General features: G+C 64.0%; 2 protein-coding genes across 6 annotated transcripts in view; both read left to right on the forward strand.

Annotated features, from left to right (window-relative positions):
- USP48 (ubiquitin specific peptidase 48) overlaps positions 1–2,576 on the forward strand; it is a 33,001-nt gene extending 30,425 nt beyond the window's left edge. The window contains exons 25-27 of the mRNA XM_027668758.1: positions 886–934; positions 1,079–1,105; positions 1,197–2,576. Coding sequence (XP_027524559.1) covers positions 886–934; positions 1,079–1,105; positions 1,197–1,219 — 99 coding nt within the window. The 3' untranslated portion in view covers positions 1,220–2,576. The remainder of the gene's footprint in view (positions 1–885; positions 935–1,078; positions 1,106–1,196) is intronic.
- Positions 2,577–3,957: 1,381 nt separating this feature from the next.
- Positions 3,958–13,965, forward strand: RAP1GAP (RAP1 GTPase activating protein). Of its 5 annotated transcripts, XM_027668764.1 has the most exons (22): positions 3,958–3,985; positions 5,673–5,742; positions 5,825–5,878; positions 5,997–6,035; positions 6,137–6,322; positions 7,662–7,756; positions 7,833–7,911; positions 8,017–8,070; positions 8,153–8,236; positions 8,320–8,420; positions 8,495–8,624; positions 9,254–9,409; positions 9,492–9,563; positions 9,646–9,732; positions 10,282–10,419; positions 11,103–11,171; positions 11,245–11,354; positions 11,431–11,502; positions 12,978–13,068; positions 13,151–13,232; positions 13,350–13,417; positions 13,500–13,965. In XM_027668764.1, the coding sequence occupies exons 3-22, from the start codon at positions 5,840–5,842 to the stop codon at positions 13,506–13,508; spliced, it is 1,761 nt and encodes a 586-aa protein (XP_027524565.1). In that variant the 5' UTR covers positions 3,958–3,985; positions 5,673–5,742; positions 5,825–5,839; the 3' UTR covers positions 13,509–13,965. The 5 variants fall into 5 exon arrangements, with proteins under 5 accessions (XP_027524565.1, XP_027524561.1, XP_027524562.1 ...); XM_027668760.1 differs by lacking the exon at positions 3,958–3,985 and having other exon boundaries at positions 5,627–5,749; positions 5,831–5,878; XM_027668761.1 differs by lacking the exon at positions 3,958–3,985 and having other exon boundaries at positions 5,627–5,749; positions 5,831–5,878; positions 11,431–11,490.
- The last annotated feature ends 520 nt before the right edge of the window (positions 13,966–14,485 follow it).

Here is a 14,485-nt window from a genome sequence, read left to right on the forward strand (position 1 = left end):
AAATCCACAGGGATCCAGCCCAAAATCCACAGGGATCCAGCCCAAAATCCACGGGGATCCTGCCCACAATCCAGGGGGATCCAGCCCAAAATCTACAGAGTTCCAACCCAAAATCCACAGGGATCCCACCCAAAATCCAGGGGGATCCCACCCAAACTCCAGCTGGGTTCGTGCAGTCAAAGAGAAATGTGTCCTGGGGCCTGTGAAAATTGGGAAAAATTCAATGAGTTCCTCACGGAGCCCCTTCCTGGAAGGGGAAAATCCTGTTTGGTTTTGGTTTGGAGGAGGAAAATCCTTATTTTTATTGGGTTTGGTTTGGAGGAAGATCTCTTTTTGCTTTTTTTTTTTGGAGGAAGAAAAAACTTGGTTTTGAGGAGGAGAATCCTCAGGTTTTTGTTTTGGAGGAGAAAAATCCACATTTTTTTGTTTTGGAGGAGGAAAATCCTTATGGTTTTCTTTTTGGAGGGGGAAAATCCTTATTTTTTTTGTTTTGGAGGAGGAAAATCCTTATCTTTTTTATTCTGGAGGAGGAATATCCATTTTTTTGTTGTTTTGGAGGAGGCAAATCCTCATTTTTTTATTTTGGAGGAAGAAAATCCTTATTGGTTATGTTTCAGAGGAGGAATTCGTTTTTTTCATTTTGGAGGAGAAAAATCCTTATTTTTTTGCTTTGGAGGAGGACAGTCCTTATTTTTTTCTTCCCAAGGGCCTTTATTGGCTGGTTTTGCTGCTGAGCAGTGTGGGTACCAGCCCAAAATCCAGCTAAATTAGGGAATGAATCCTCCTCTCACGTTCCCAGTGTTTGGGCAGGAGCCCCATTCCCTGCTCCCCTCCGGAGGTGGCTCCAGGAGCTCCTTCATCCCAGTATTCCCGTGTTTTTTCCAGGCTGATGAGCCCATCGCGGATTACGCAGCCATGGACGACGTTATGCAAGGTCAGAGGGGAGGGGGAGGGTTGGGGAGGGGCAAGAATTCGGGTGGGAAAGGTGGAAAAAGGGAATTGTGACATTTCCTTGTCATCCTTGGGATATTGATCCATCGGAACAACTTCTAACGCCTTCCTTTCCCTCCCATCCCAGTTTGTATGCCCGAAGAGGGATTTAAAGGTGAGTTTGGGTGATTCCCCCCCCTTTTGCCCAAATTCCACCCCCATCCCACCTCCCTCCTCATCTCCTGGTGATGTTTTATCCCCCCCAGGGACTGGTTTACTCGGCCACTGATGGTTTTCCAAGAGGAGCGACCCGAAGGGAAGAGGATTTGGAACGTGGTAGGGCATTAAAAGCATCCAAAAAAAAAGGTGGTTACGGGACTTTGTGACTCTTCCAGAAAGCAGGAAAACCCCCGAGTGAGGCGTGTGCTCCCCAAAGCAAACCAAACCAATGCCTTATGTCAAAGCAGATTGCACTGAGGGACATTCCTGCTCCAGGAGAACGTCCCGGGTTGGTTTAATAAAGAGCAGGAAGGTTGGGAAGTTGAGCAGCAGTTGGTGTGTTCGGGGCGAGGGGGTGTCCCCATGATCCCATAGATTCCAACCATCCTGCTCCATCCTCCTCTTTAGGATAACCCTGTCTTTGATCCACTGTCAGGCCAGCTTGGAAGTGCAGGAGTTGGGACTGGGTGAGGAATGTCTGGCAGACAACGAATCTTTGTTGATTTGACCCCAAATGGGAGCTGGGATCTGCTTCCCAAACCTTCCCCAGGGCCGCATCCCTCTCTGCATCCCTCTGCCACTTCCACACCTTGGATGATCCAAGAACCATCTGGGCTCTGGGAACTGGGTTGGGGTTTTTTTTCTAGAAATTTGGGGTATTTTAGTCACTCTGGAGAACATTTTCTTCCAGGAGTGCTTGGGACAGCCGGAGCCAGCAGGGGGGTGCAGGTGGGAAGCATTTCCCATGGGAAGAGGGGGTTTTTCCCCCTTTATCCTCATTTTTCAACAATGCACTAATTATTATTATTATTATTATTATTAACATCTCCCAGCAAGGATTTCTCCCCATTAATATTTAGCAGGAACTATCCCACTTCCAGATTGATCCATACCAGGCACTGCCGAGGGATCTCTGTCCTGAAATTCCAGGTTTCCTCTTCCTTTCCAGCCTTTTCCCTTGTTTCCCTGGAAAAATACGATGTGGAGATCACATCAGTTTTATTTTGTCAAGGTTTGCAGAAATTTGGGATGCAAAAAGAGGGGGGAGGGGCACAAATCCCATCCCCCAAAACTCCACTGGATTTGATTTCCGAGGTTTGATTTCCAAGGTTTTATCCGAAGAATTCCAGCTGTTCTTTGCCAAACCCCCTCCTCCCTGTCCCCGCTGCGTTTGGGGGTGAAGCAGCAGCATTTGAGGGGCTGTAAAGCTCCTAAAAAGAGGGGGTTTGGGGCAGTTTGGAGCCGTGGATTCTTTCCCAAGGTACAGACATGAGGAATTCCATGTGCCGAAGCCACGAGAGGTTTTTTCTTCCCAGCCTGAAGCACTCGCTTGTGTACATATTCCTTGGAAATTCCATCTTTTCAAGTTGCTGTTCATTTTTTTTAATGTTATATATATATATATATATAAAAAAGAAAACACAAAAATCTCTTCCTTGAGCTTATCCTGTTGTTGTGGGAGGCGATCCGGGGGGGCCCTGGGGGTGTTCCGGGGCCGCAGTGGTTCCGACAGCGCCGGATCCTCTGGAGGACACAGGTGTGATCCCAGGGCCCCGTTCCTGTTTTGTCTGTTATTTGCAAATATTATCGGATTAAAGTTGTCATTGGAGCCATGGCAGCCTCGTTGCAGTGCAGACACGTGGGATGAGGGTGGTGGAGCAAAGGGGGGGGGGGTATCCCATAAATCCCGCTCTGAGCTGTCCCAAAAAGGGCTGTGGGGTGGGATGGGAGCAAGTGGGATCCTGCTGGAGTGGGAATCCCCCCACCCTCGGCACAGGGTTTATGGAGCCCTGGCCCTGTCACATCCCAGCTGCTGTGTCCCCAGGGGCTTCCGTGTCCCCCTGGTGTGCCAGCCCCACTCTCCTTCTCCCCTGGAGCCGATGCCAGCCCCTCCTTGGGGGTCCCCGAGCTGGGGGGGTCCCCCTGGGCCAGGGAGATGGGTGCTGGGTGGGGGGGTCACTCATGGCCTGGGTGCTGGTGGGGGGGAGAGAGGGGCCTTGGGGTGATGGGGGAAATTAGGGTTGGGGGGGGTCAGGAATGGGGGGTTATGGGTGGATGGGGTACCCTACGTGCCAGGGAGGGAGGGAGGGAGGGGGTGCCCTGGGTACTGGGGGAATTGGTTGAGGGGGGTACCCTGAGTGCCAGGGATGGATGGAAGGGGTGCCCTGGGTACCAGGAATGGGGGTTATGGATGAGGGAGTTACCTGGGTTAGCAGGGATGGACAGACTGGGGGTGGGAGAGGGCCTTGAGTACCAGGGATGGAAATGGGAGTTCCCTGAGTACCAGGAATGGAGGGAACCAAGGGTGGGGAGGTATGAGTGGGGGGGGCTGCTCTGGGTTCCAGGGAGGGATGTGGGGGGAGCCCCGCGAGCCAAACTGGGAGGGGGTTGCGGGTGATGGGCAGAGCGGTGCCCGGATTCCAACCGCGGGCAGGGGGATGGAGACACTGCCCGGGGGACAGGGAGGGGCTTGGGGGGTCCCCCGTCCGCGGGGACCTGTGCGCTGGGGAGGGAGGGGACACCCAGGGGGTGACATCAGGGATGGAGGGGGATCCCCGGTTCTGGATCCCGGTGCCCGGTTCCGGCGCCGTTTTGCCGGTGCCGGTGTCCGGCGGTGTGTCCGCGGTGCCGGTGCCCGGTGCGGTGCCCGGTTCGCGGTGCCAGTGCCGGTTCCCGGTGCCGGTTCCCGGTGCCGGTTCCCGGTCCCGCCGCCCCCGGAGGGGCCGCCCCGCCCCGCCGCACGTGACGCTGCGCGGTGGCAGCGAGCGCCGGGGCCCCGCTCGGCTCCGCTCGGTACCGGCCCCGCTCCGGGACCGCCCCGGCCCCGCCGCCCCCGGTAAGTGCCGCCCCGAGGGGACCGGGCACGGGGGTCCCCGCGGAGAACCCCCCCAGGGTGTCCCCCCCAGCCCCGACGCAGCACCGGGGGGTCCGTCCGCCGGTGACCTTCAGTGCCGCCGGTACCGGGGGAGGGGATGGCCGGGGGATGCTCCGGGCCTGGGGGGGAAGGACGCGGGTTGGGGAGGGGGCGGGAGGGACGAGTCCCCCATTTACCCCCCAATCCGTCCCCACAATATCTCCCCCACAGTTACACCCTGCATCCTGGCCCCCCCCAAACCTACACCACCCCCCGGATACCCCAAAATCCACCTCCCCCCGCTCCTGCCCCTCATCGTTTCCTCTCCCTACCCCAGTCTCCCCACTCTGCCTCCCGTGTCCCCTCCCCTAAACTCACCCTGTGCCCCCCAGCCTGGAGCCACATTTAGGGCACCCCCCCCCAGTGCTGCCCCTCACCCTCCCCGGGACTGCCCCCCAGTTTGGGTGCTGGGAAGGGGGGTGAGCGATAACGGAGCCCCCCAAGGACCCGCCAGCCCGGCGGGGTCACACTGCGGCCCAGGGGTGCCACGGGGCGCGTTTGCAGAGGGTCGCGTTGGCGCGGGGACGGGTGGCAGTGTCGCATTGGCACCGGGGTCGCCTTGGCACGGGGACAGCGGGGTCGTGCGGGCTCGGGGCCGGGTCACGCGTGCCCCGGGGCTGTGCCGGGCTGCGGCTGTGTTTGCACAGGGCTGGGTCGCACCCGCACCGCGCCGGGTTTGCACCACGGCCGTGTTTGCTCAGGGACGGGGCTCGGCTGCACCTCCTTGGCACGGGCACGGGGACAGCGGCGCGAGGGTCCCTTTGGCACCGGGGGCGTCATTGTGTTTGCACGGGACCCGGGCACGTTTGCACCAGGGCTGTGCTTGCACCAGTGTCGCGTTTGCACGGGGACAGTGGCGTTGGCACAGGGATGGTCACACTAGCACGAGGAGGGTGGCATTTGCACGGGGACGGTGACATTTGCACAGGGCTGGTGACACTTGCATGATGGCCTTGGCCCTGTCACATCCCGGCCCTGTCCCCACCCTGGCGTGTCCCCGGGGAGGTCCCTGCCAACCCCCCCCTCCACGGTGCCACCCTCCCTCCTCCCTGCCTGGAGCTTGTGCCCGTGCCACGGGGATGGCGGCACTTTGACTGCGTCGGTGACACCGGCATGGGGGTTGGTGACACTGGCACGGGCATGGTCACATTGACACGGGGTCAGCGACACTTGCACGGGGATGGTGACGCTGGCACGGGGATGGTGACACTGGCACCGGGTCGGTGACACTGGCACGGGGATGGTCAAATTGGCGCGGGGTTGGTGACACTTTCGCGGGGTCGGTGACACTCCCGGGGTCGGTGACAGTGGCCCGGGGCGGGTCCCGGTGCCCGGCGCTGTCCGTGGTGCTGCCCCCGCGCCGCCGCCTCCCGCCGGCAGAGGGAGCCCCTCGGGTTGGGGGGGTGGGTGCGATGAGTTGGGGGGGGTCTCAGCGGCCGGATCCCCCTGTGCAGTGACCCCGCACCCCCCGCTCCCGCCCCCCCCGGCCCGCAGCCGGGCGGCCCTGGCAGGGTGGGCCTTGCCCCGCTGCCATCCCTCGGCTCCAGGGGTGGCACCGCTGCCCGGGCGTCCCGGCGAGGGGTTGTGGGGGAGTTCTCCTCTCCCCCAGGAAGCGCCATGGGCCCCCCCGGACCCCTTCGCACCACCTAGACGTGTCTCCAGCCAGCACCACCACCCCACCCCCAGGTAAGCCCCCATAGGGTGCTCCCCACCCAAGGGTGTCAGTCCCAGTGGGGTGACAGGCACCCACAGCCCCCCTCTCCCCAGGGCAGCAGGATGGCCCAGCAGCGCCACGCCGTCCCCCCGCCACTCAAGGTAGGTGTCATGGGGGGGGGGGGGCACCCAACCAGCACCCAGAGGAGCCAGCATGGCCATCACCCACTCCAGTAGCCACAGGTACCACCGTGGCCATCACTTACTCCTTGTCTTGCAGACGGAGGAGGATTACATCCCCTACCCCAGCGTGCACGAGGTAGAGCACCCACCCCCTCCAGAGAGGGGTGGGAGGGCCACTGGGTGGGGTGTGGGGGTGTGGGTGGGCGCCCAGAGCACCCACCGTGGCACTGGGTGCAGGTGCTGGGCCGGGAGGGGCCGTTCCCCCTCATCCTCCTGCCACAGTTCGGGGGTTACTGGATAGAGGGCACCAACCACCAGCTGAGCGGGACCCCCGACTCGCCCCCCACCCCGGCCCCCGGCACCAGGGCAAAGCTGGAGGGCAACCACACGGCCAAGATCTACCGCAAGCACTTCCTGGGCAAGGTGAGGCCCCGGGGGGCTGCAGGTGTGGGGTCTGGGGGTGAGAGGACCACCCCATGGATGTGGGTGGGCATGGGTATGGTCACAGAGACCTCATGCACATGGGTGCTCATGCATAGGGGTGCTCATGGCCATGAGTGTGGGTATCCATGACTATGGGGGCCCCATGGAACTGGGTGCTCATGGACATGGTACCCTATGGCATGGGTGCTCATGGGTGTGGGTGTGTGCTCCTGTGGGTGCAGAAGCCCCATGGGAAGGGGTGCTCATGGGCCTGAGTGCTCCTGGAGGTGGATGTCAGGTATCCACAGGCATGGGAGCCCCATGATTTGGGTGTTCATGTACATGGGTGCCCCACAACAAGGGTGCTTGGGTGGGTGGGTTCCCCATGGGTATGGACAGGTATGGGCATGGAGACCTCGTAAGCATGGATGCTTTTGCATGTGAGTGCTCCTGGACATGGGTACCCCATGGATATAGGAGCCCCGTGGAACTGGGTGCTCATGGAGGTGGGTATTGGGTATCCATGGGCATGGGAGCCCCATGGGGGTGGGTGCTCAGGGACATGGGTGTTCATGGGTGTGTGTATTTATGGGCACGGGTGACCAATAACCTGGGTGTCCCATGGACATGGGTGATTATGTATGTGGGTGCTCCAAGGGGATGGGTGCTCATGGATGTGGGGGCTCAGGGACCTCGGTGCTCCATGGATGGGTGAGTGTAGATGTGGATGTCCATGGGCACGGGGAACCTACAAGTGTCCGTAGGATGGGTGTCCCATGGACATGGGTGCTCATGGATGACAGTGCCTAAGGACATGGGTACCCCGTGGGATGGGTGCTCATGGACACGGGGGTGCCCCATGAGTGTGCACAGGTATGGGGTCCCCATAAGCACAGGTGCTCATGGGTGGTCATGGATGATGGTGCTCATGGACACGAGTGCCCTGTGGGGATAGATGCTCATGGATATGGGTGCCCATGGATGGTGGTGCTCATGGACACGGGTGCCCCATGGATAAGGTGCCCCATGGGGATGGGCCCTCATGGGTGATGATGTCCATGAGTATGGGTGCTGGTGGATGATGGTGCTCACGGATACAGGTGCTCATGGACACTGGTGTCTCATGGATATGGGTGCTCATGGACGTGGGTACCCCATGGATATATATGGGTGCTCATGGATGGTGGCGCTCATGGATGATGATGCCCATGGATATGGGTGCCCCATGGACATGGGTGCTCATGGATGACGGTGCTCACGGATTGGGGTGTCCCCCATCTCGGGTGCCCCCCCATGAGCCCCCACTGGCCTGGCCACGGGTGCTTGGCCCCCCCCACAGGAGCACTTCAACTACTACTCCCTGGACCCGGCCCTGGGCCACCTCGTCTTCTCCCTCAAGTACGACGAGCAGGAGCACCTCCACCTGCTGCTGCGGTGAGCGGGGTGCAGGGGCACCCACGGGTGCTGTCTGGGGGCAAGGATCCCCCCTGACCCCCTCCTCACCCCACAGCACCCGTGCCCGCACCCTGCACGACGTGGTGCCCATCTCCTGCCTGGCTGAGTTCCCCAATGTGGTGCAGATGGCCAAGGTGGGTGTGGCCCCCATACCAACACCATGGGTGCCCCCAAAATGCCCTTGGCAGCACCCATGGGTGCCCCCCGACCCCCTCATGGCATCACCCCCCTTCCCACAGCTGGTGTGTGAGGACGTCAACGTGGATCGGTTCTACCCTGTGCTCTACCCCAAGGTAACGGGGTGTGGGGAGGGGGGCACGTGGGCACCCATGGGTGCCCTCCACCCCCAACCTCTGACCCCGCCCCACCCCGCAGGCCTCCCGCCTCATCCTCGCCTTCGACGAGCACGTGCTCAGCAACCACTTCAAATTTGGGGTCATCTATCAAAAACTGGGGCAGGTACGGGCTGGGGTGGGGTGGGGTGGGTGGGGGTGAGGGGGGTGTCCCGGGTGGGTGCTGCCACCCATCCCCACCCCCCACAGACCTCAGAGGAGGAGCTTTTTGGCACCACGGAGGAGAGCCCAGCCTTCGCCGAATTCCTCGACGTCCTGGGCCAGCGGGTGCAGCTGCGGGACTTCAAGGGGTGCGTGGGGGGTGCTGGGGGGGAAGGGGGGCACCCGTGGGTGCTCAGGGTGTCTGTCTCACACACCCACCCAGGTTCCGGGGGGGGCTGGACGTGACCCACGGGCAGACGGGCAGCGAGTCCGTCTACTGCCACTTCCGAGACAAGGAGATCATGTTCCACGTGTCCACCAAACTGCCCTACACCGAGGGGGACGCCCAGCAGGTGAGCACCCAGGGGTGCTGGGGGGTGTCTGTGGGGGGCCACGGGGTCCTGGGACACCCAGGGGTGCTGAGGGGTAAACGGGGAGCAAGGGTTGGGGGGAACACATGGGTGCTTGAGAGGGATGGGGGTGTAGTTGGTCCTGCGGCACCCCCATGGGTGGGAGGGCTGGTGGGGCATCTGTGGGTGCTGGGGGGGTATCTGTGGGATGCAGGGGACTCCTGGGGCACCCATGGGTGCCGGGGGGGACATTTATGAGTCACAAAGGCTAGCAGCAAAGCCCATGGGTGAGGAGTGCGTGTTTGTGGAATGCAGGGGACTCCCGGGGCCCCCATGGGTGCTGGGGAATGGTCTGTGGACTACAAAAGCTCTAGGAACACCCACGGGTGCTGAGGGACATCTATGGGATGCAGAGGGCTGGTAAAGCATCCACGAGTACCAGGGGAAAAATATGGGATGCAAGGGACTGGTGGAGCACCCATGGGTGCTGAGGGGCATCTGTGGGATTCTGGGGTCTTCCATTCCCTTTGGCCCCATGGTGTGACCACCCTCTGTCCCTCATACCTTGCTGTGTCCCCCCTCCTCCCCACCCTCTGTCCCCCGTGTCTCTCCGTGGCTCCCCGTCCCCACAGCTGCAGCGGAAGCGCCACATCGGGAACGACATCGTGGCCATCGTCTTCCAGGACGAGAACACGCCGTTCGTGCCCGACATGATCGCCTCCAACTTCCTCCACGCCTTCGTGGTGGTGCAGCTGGAGCTGGGGGGCACCCAGGGCACCCTCTACAAGGTACCCCCCCCCCTGCCCCCACGGCCTCTCCCGGCTCCGGGGGGGCCCCTGGGGTGTCCCGTCACCCCTCCGCCTGCCGCAGGTCTCGGTCACTGCCCGTGACGACGTGCCCTTCTTCGGCCCTCCGCTGCCCGACCCCGCCGTCTTCAGGAAGGTGAGCGCCCGTGGGTGCTGCTGGGGGGGCCCTGCTGGCACCCCCCACCCACGCACCCACTCGGGGCCCCCTCGCCCCGCAGGGCCCTGAGTTCCAGGAGTTCCTGCTGACGAAGCTCATCAACGCCGAGTACGCCTGTTACCGGGCTGAGAAGTTCGCCAAGCTGGAGGTGCGGGCATGGGGTGGGGCTGGGGGGGCACCGGGGGGCGTGGGGTGGGCACAGGGGGGCTGGGGGGGCACCCGGGGGCAGTCTGGCTGGGAGGGGGCTGGGAGGGCCATGGGGCACAACGTGGGGCACAACGTGGGGCCGTGGATGTGGGCGCCGTGTCCGTGGAACCTGGACACGCCGTGGGGGGTGCTCGTGGGTGGGCAGGGGGTAGGTGCAGTGCAGGGGTGGATGCAGAGTGCGGGGGAGGGGGGTGGTCCTGCGTGGGTGACAGATGTGTGGTGCGTGGGTGGGTGTCTCACGCGGGCGCAGCCGTGCGGGGGTGGGTGTGGGGTTGGTCCCGCAGGGATGCAGCCGTGCGGGGGGTGGGTGCGGGGTTGGTCCCGCAGGGATGCAGCCGTGCGGGGGTGGGTGTGGGGTTGGTCCCGCAGGGATGCAGCCGTGCGGGGGGTGGGTGGTCCCGCGCGGTCTCAGCGGTGCAGGGGGTGGGTGCGGGGGGTGGGTGCGGGGCGGGTGGTCCCACTCGGGCTCAGCCCCGCGGGGTCGGGGCAGGAGCGGACGCGGGCGGCGCTGCTGGAGACGCTGCACGAGGAGCTGCAGGCCCGCAGCCAGGCCATGCTGGGGCTCGGCCCCGACGACGAGCGCCCCGACAACGGCGCGGCCGCCCCGGGCTTCTTCGAGTCCTTCAAGGTGGGGGCACGGGGGGGTCACGCACTCCCCGGACCCCGCACCCAGCACTGTGGGGGCCGTGCCCCTCCCTGGAGGCCCGGGGCCGGGACCCCCCCCCTCCCCACCCCGGACACCCCGATGTGTTCTCCCCCCGCCAGACCCCTCCCCGGGGTCGCCTGAGAAAGCCCCGCCCCGGACACGCCCCCTCCGCTCTGGCCACGCCCACATCAGAGTTTTAGTGCGGTTGAGGCCACGCCCTCGTCTGAGACCACGCCCCCTCCTTAGGATGTCACGCCCGTTTATCCATAAGCCACGCCCCCACACCACCCCGCGCCTTGCTCATCACCATAAACCACGCCCCGTTCCAAGCCACGCCCACTCCACGGGCTCCGCCCATCTTCTGCCCCGCCCCCTTCCCGCAGTCCCGTTCATTGCGCGGCCACGCCCCTCCCCTGGCCCCGCCCCCGGTGTCCCCCCCAGTGTCCATTGCCCCCTGTCCCCCTCGGTGTCCCCGCGGTACCCGGTCCTCCCCCACTGTGTCCCCCCCGTGCTCACTGCCCTTCCCCGATGCCCCCCCCGGTGCCCACTGCCCCCCCTCCGGTGTCCATTGTCTCCCTGGTGTCCCCCCGGTGCCTCCCGGTGCCCCCCGGTGCCCACTGCCCCCCGGTGCCCCCGGTCGGTGGGTGACGCGGTGCCGCCCGCAGTCGCTGCTGGTGCCCGGGAGCCGCCGGGGACGCCGCGGCAGCGCCATCGGGCTGGGCTCGGTGGAAGAGGTGGGTCCCCGCGGATCGTCCCCCCTCCATTTCCCCCCGTCCCCGCTGTCCCCCCGTTAACGGCGCCCCGCAGGCGCTGCTGGTGCCCGGGAAGAGCCCGTCCCGGCGGCGGCCCGGCCCGCTCGGCTCCCGCCGCTCCAGCGCCATCGGCATCGAGAGCATCCAGGAGGCGCCGGCCGGCAGGTGAGCGGTGTCCCCTCCCCGTGTCCCCTCCCCGTGTCCCCTCCCGCCGTCACCTCACTGCCACCGCCCCCCGCAGGGACGGCCCCGCCGCCCCCGAGGGCTCCGGCTCCACTCACAGCTCCCCCGAGAGCCGCCGGCACCACGACAGGTCCCCGCCCGGACACGGGGGGCCCGGGGACGGGAGGGGTGGCACCGCGGTGGGAAGACACGGGGGCGTGAGGGCACTGGGATGATGTGGCAAGGGGATGGGGTGGCACCGGGATGCGTGGCACCAAGGTGGGGTGGGATGGGGACGGGGTGATAACAGGGTGACACGGGGGCTGGAGGGCACTGGGATGGGGCAGCACAAGAACAGGGTGACACTGGGACATGGTGGCACTGGGGATGGCGTGGCACTGGGATGAGGTGACATAGGGACATGGGGATTGGCAGTGCACCCCTTGGAGGACACTGGGATGGGCAGTGCAAGGACAAGGGGCACTGGGATGGGGTGACATCAAGGTGACATGAGCACTGAAGGGCGCTGAGATGGAGCAGCTCAAGGACAGGGTGGCACTGGGATCAGATGGTACCAGCACGACACGGGCACTGGGATGGGGCAGCCCAAGGATGAGGTGGCACTGGGATGGGGTGACATCAGGGTGACACAGGGACAGGGTGACATGGGGACTGGAGAGCACTGGGAAGGGACAGCTCAAGAGACATTGAGACATGGTGGCACTGGGGATGGCGTGGCACTGGGATGAGGTGACATAGGGACATGGGGATTGGCAGTGCACCCCCTGGAGGACACTGGGATGGGCAGTGCAAGGACAAGGGGCACTGGGGTGGGGTGACATGGGATGGCACGTGGTACCAGGGTGACATGGGGACTGCAGGGTGCTGGGATGGTGCAGCACAGGAATGCAGTGGGCCAGGGTGACCTTGGGGTGGAGTGACACTGGGATGAGGTGGCACAGAGACAGGATGACATGGGGACTGGAGGGCACTGGGATGGGGCACATGAGATGGGATGGCACTGGGCCAAGGTGGCACAGGATGGCACAGGAACCATGGGGACAGGACACCAGAGGGATGGGGTGTCACAGGGACAGGGTCGCCCAGGAGCCGAGTGGCACAGGGCCTGTATGGCACAGAGACAAGGTGACAGGGGGCTGTGGGATTCAGGTGGCACTTGGGTGTCTTGGGCACAGGGTGGCACAGAGGTAGGCTGGCACAGGGACACATGGCATGGGGACAGGTTGGTGTGATGAGAAGGATATAGGGGTAGGACTGCATGGGGCTGGGACATCCCACGGGTGGGATGGTGTGGGGACAGGGTGTCACAGGGATGGGACTTCCCAGGCATGGGATGGCACAGGAATGCAGTGTCCTGGGATGGGGTGGCATGGGGACGGGACATGGCAGGGGTGGGATGGCATGGGGACAGCATGGCACGAGGATGGGACACCCCAGGGACAGGGTGGCATGGGAATGCAGTGTCCCAGGATGGGGTGGCACAGGGACGGGGTGTCCTGGGGCCAGCACCGTATCGTGGCGGGTCATGGCAGTGGCCACGGGGCGCGGTGCCAGCCTGTCGTGCCCTTGGGGACTGTCCCTGGCCACGGGCACTGTCCCTGGCAGGGCCGAGAAGCCGGAGCCGCCGGATTTCTCCCGCTCCTCCTCCAGTGCCAGCAGCTTCGGCAGCGCCGCTGAGGAGCCCGAGCCGGGCCGGGTACGGGGTGCCCGGGGGCAGGGTGGGTGCTGGGGGGACCGACGGGGGGACAGCACCCCCGTGACCCCCCCTGCCCCCTTAGGAGAGCCGCTCACCCTCGGGAACCCACCGCAACGCCTTCCCCGAAACCCCCTGGCCGGATGACCCCCCCGGGACCCCCCCAGGTGCCCCCCAGGAGCCCCTGAACACCCGGAGCCCCCCCAGTAGCCCCTCACCGGGGCATCAGGGCCCCACGGGCTGGGGGTCCCCCCGGGGTACTCATGGTCCCCCCTTTCCCCCAGGCCGCCGCCCCCCCGACTCCCCCTGCCCCGAGATCAAAATCCAGCTGGAGCAGCCCCCCCATAATCCGGTGAGGTTGTGCCCCCCCCACCAGTGCACCCCAGTACGGGGGTACCCCCACTGGGGTGCCCCCACTGATGTCCCTTCCACAGGGCTCATAGTCACCCCCCCACCCGCGGGGGGGTCACCGCTTCGCCCCCCCATTCCCTCCGTGTGCCACCCCCATGCCAGGAGCTGAAGCCATCGTCCCCGGTGCAGGATTTGGGGGGACCCCCCCAAAAATGGGAGTGTCCCCCCCTCCAGACAATCTCTGTCACCCCAAATACCCCTCGGGGGAGGGAGGGTGATGCACCACAAAGGGGCCCCCCTCTGCCGTGACCCCAAAATGAGGAGCGGGTCCAACCCCAGCATCACCCCCTTCCTACAAAAGAAATGGGGGGCTCAAATCCAGGGTAACCCCAAAGTGGGGCTCCCCCTCCCCACCTTTATTTTAAGGGAGAAAAGCTCCGGAATGGGTCGGAGGCTGGAACTGGGGGGAGGATTATTTTTTCACACCTCCCCAACTCGTGTTTGTGTTTCCTGTGAGTCCTGTATAAAATAAAGGTTTATTTATCGCTACAGCAGGTGGCCCCCAATATCTGGGCTGGGGGGTGTCCCCAAAACCCCAAACATCAGCGGGGGCTATAAAAACACCCCCAAATTCACCCATTCGGGGGGTCACTTAAGCCAAATTTTGAGGTTTCCCAGCAGCCAGGCCAAGCAAAGCCTTTCTTTGATGCTCTCTATTTTTGGGAGGGGGCTGCGGGTACCCCAAAACACGGCAGGCAATGGCTTCACCCCCCCCCAAAACCAGCCTCTGCTTGGCTCCCGTGGTCAGCCCGGCGTCGGGAGCGGCGTTTGGCCGCGGCCCCGGTGGCCGCCGGCGTCCTGCCAACCCCCCGGCCAAGAGAACGTGGTTCCCCCCCCCCTCCGAACCCCCAAAAACCACGCGGCACCCCGGGAGCGGTTAAACATAGCCCGGGGCTGCCGGAGTTCTGGGAAGCGCCGGCGGTGGGGCTGTGGTTGGGATCCGGCGACGCCGGCAATGCCGGGGGGGAGCAAAGGGTGCCGGGCAAGGGGGGGTGTCAGAGCCCCCCCA

Source organism: Corapipo altera, unplaced genomic scaffold (genome assembly GCF_003945725.1).
Source record: "Corapipo altera isolate COAL_440 unplaced genomic scaffold, ASM394572v1 332, whole genome shotgun sequence".
In the NCBI taxonomy this organism is placed as follows: domain Eukaryota; kingdom Metazoa; phylum Chordata; class Aves; order Passeriformes; family Pipridae; genus Corapipo; species Corapipo altera.

Excerpts from the sequence above, each read along its gene's own strand:
- RAP1GAP (XM_027668764.1), top strand. The coding sequence starts at position 5,840 with ATGGCCCAGCAGCGCCACGCCGTCCCCCCGCCACTCAAG. Across the intron at positions 7,757-7,832 it reads CACCTCCACCTGCTGCTGCG|CACCCGTGCCCGCACCCTGC; the intron begins GTGAGCGGGGTG and ends CTCACCCCACAG. Across the intron at positions 7,912-8,016 it reads ATGTGGTGCAGATGGCCAAG|CTGGTGTGTGAGGACGTCAA; the intron begins GTGGGTGTGGCC and ends CCCTTCCCACAG.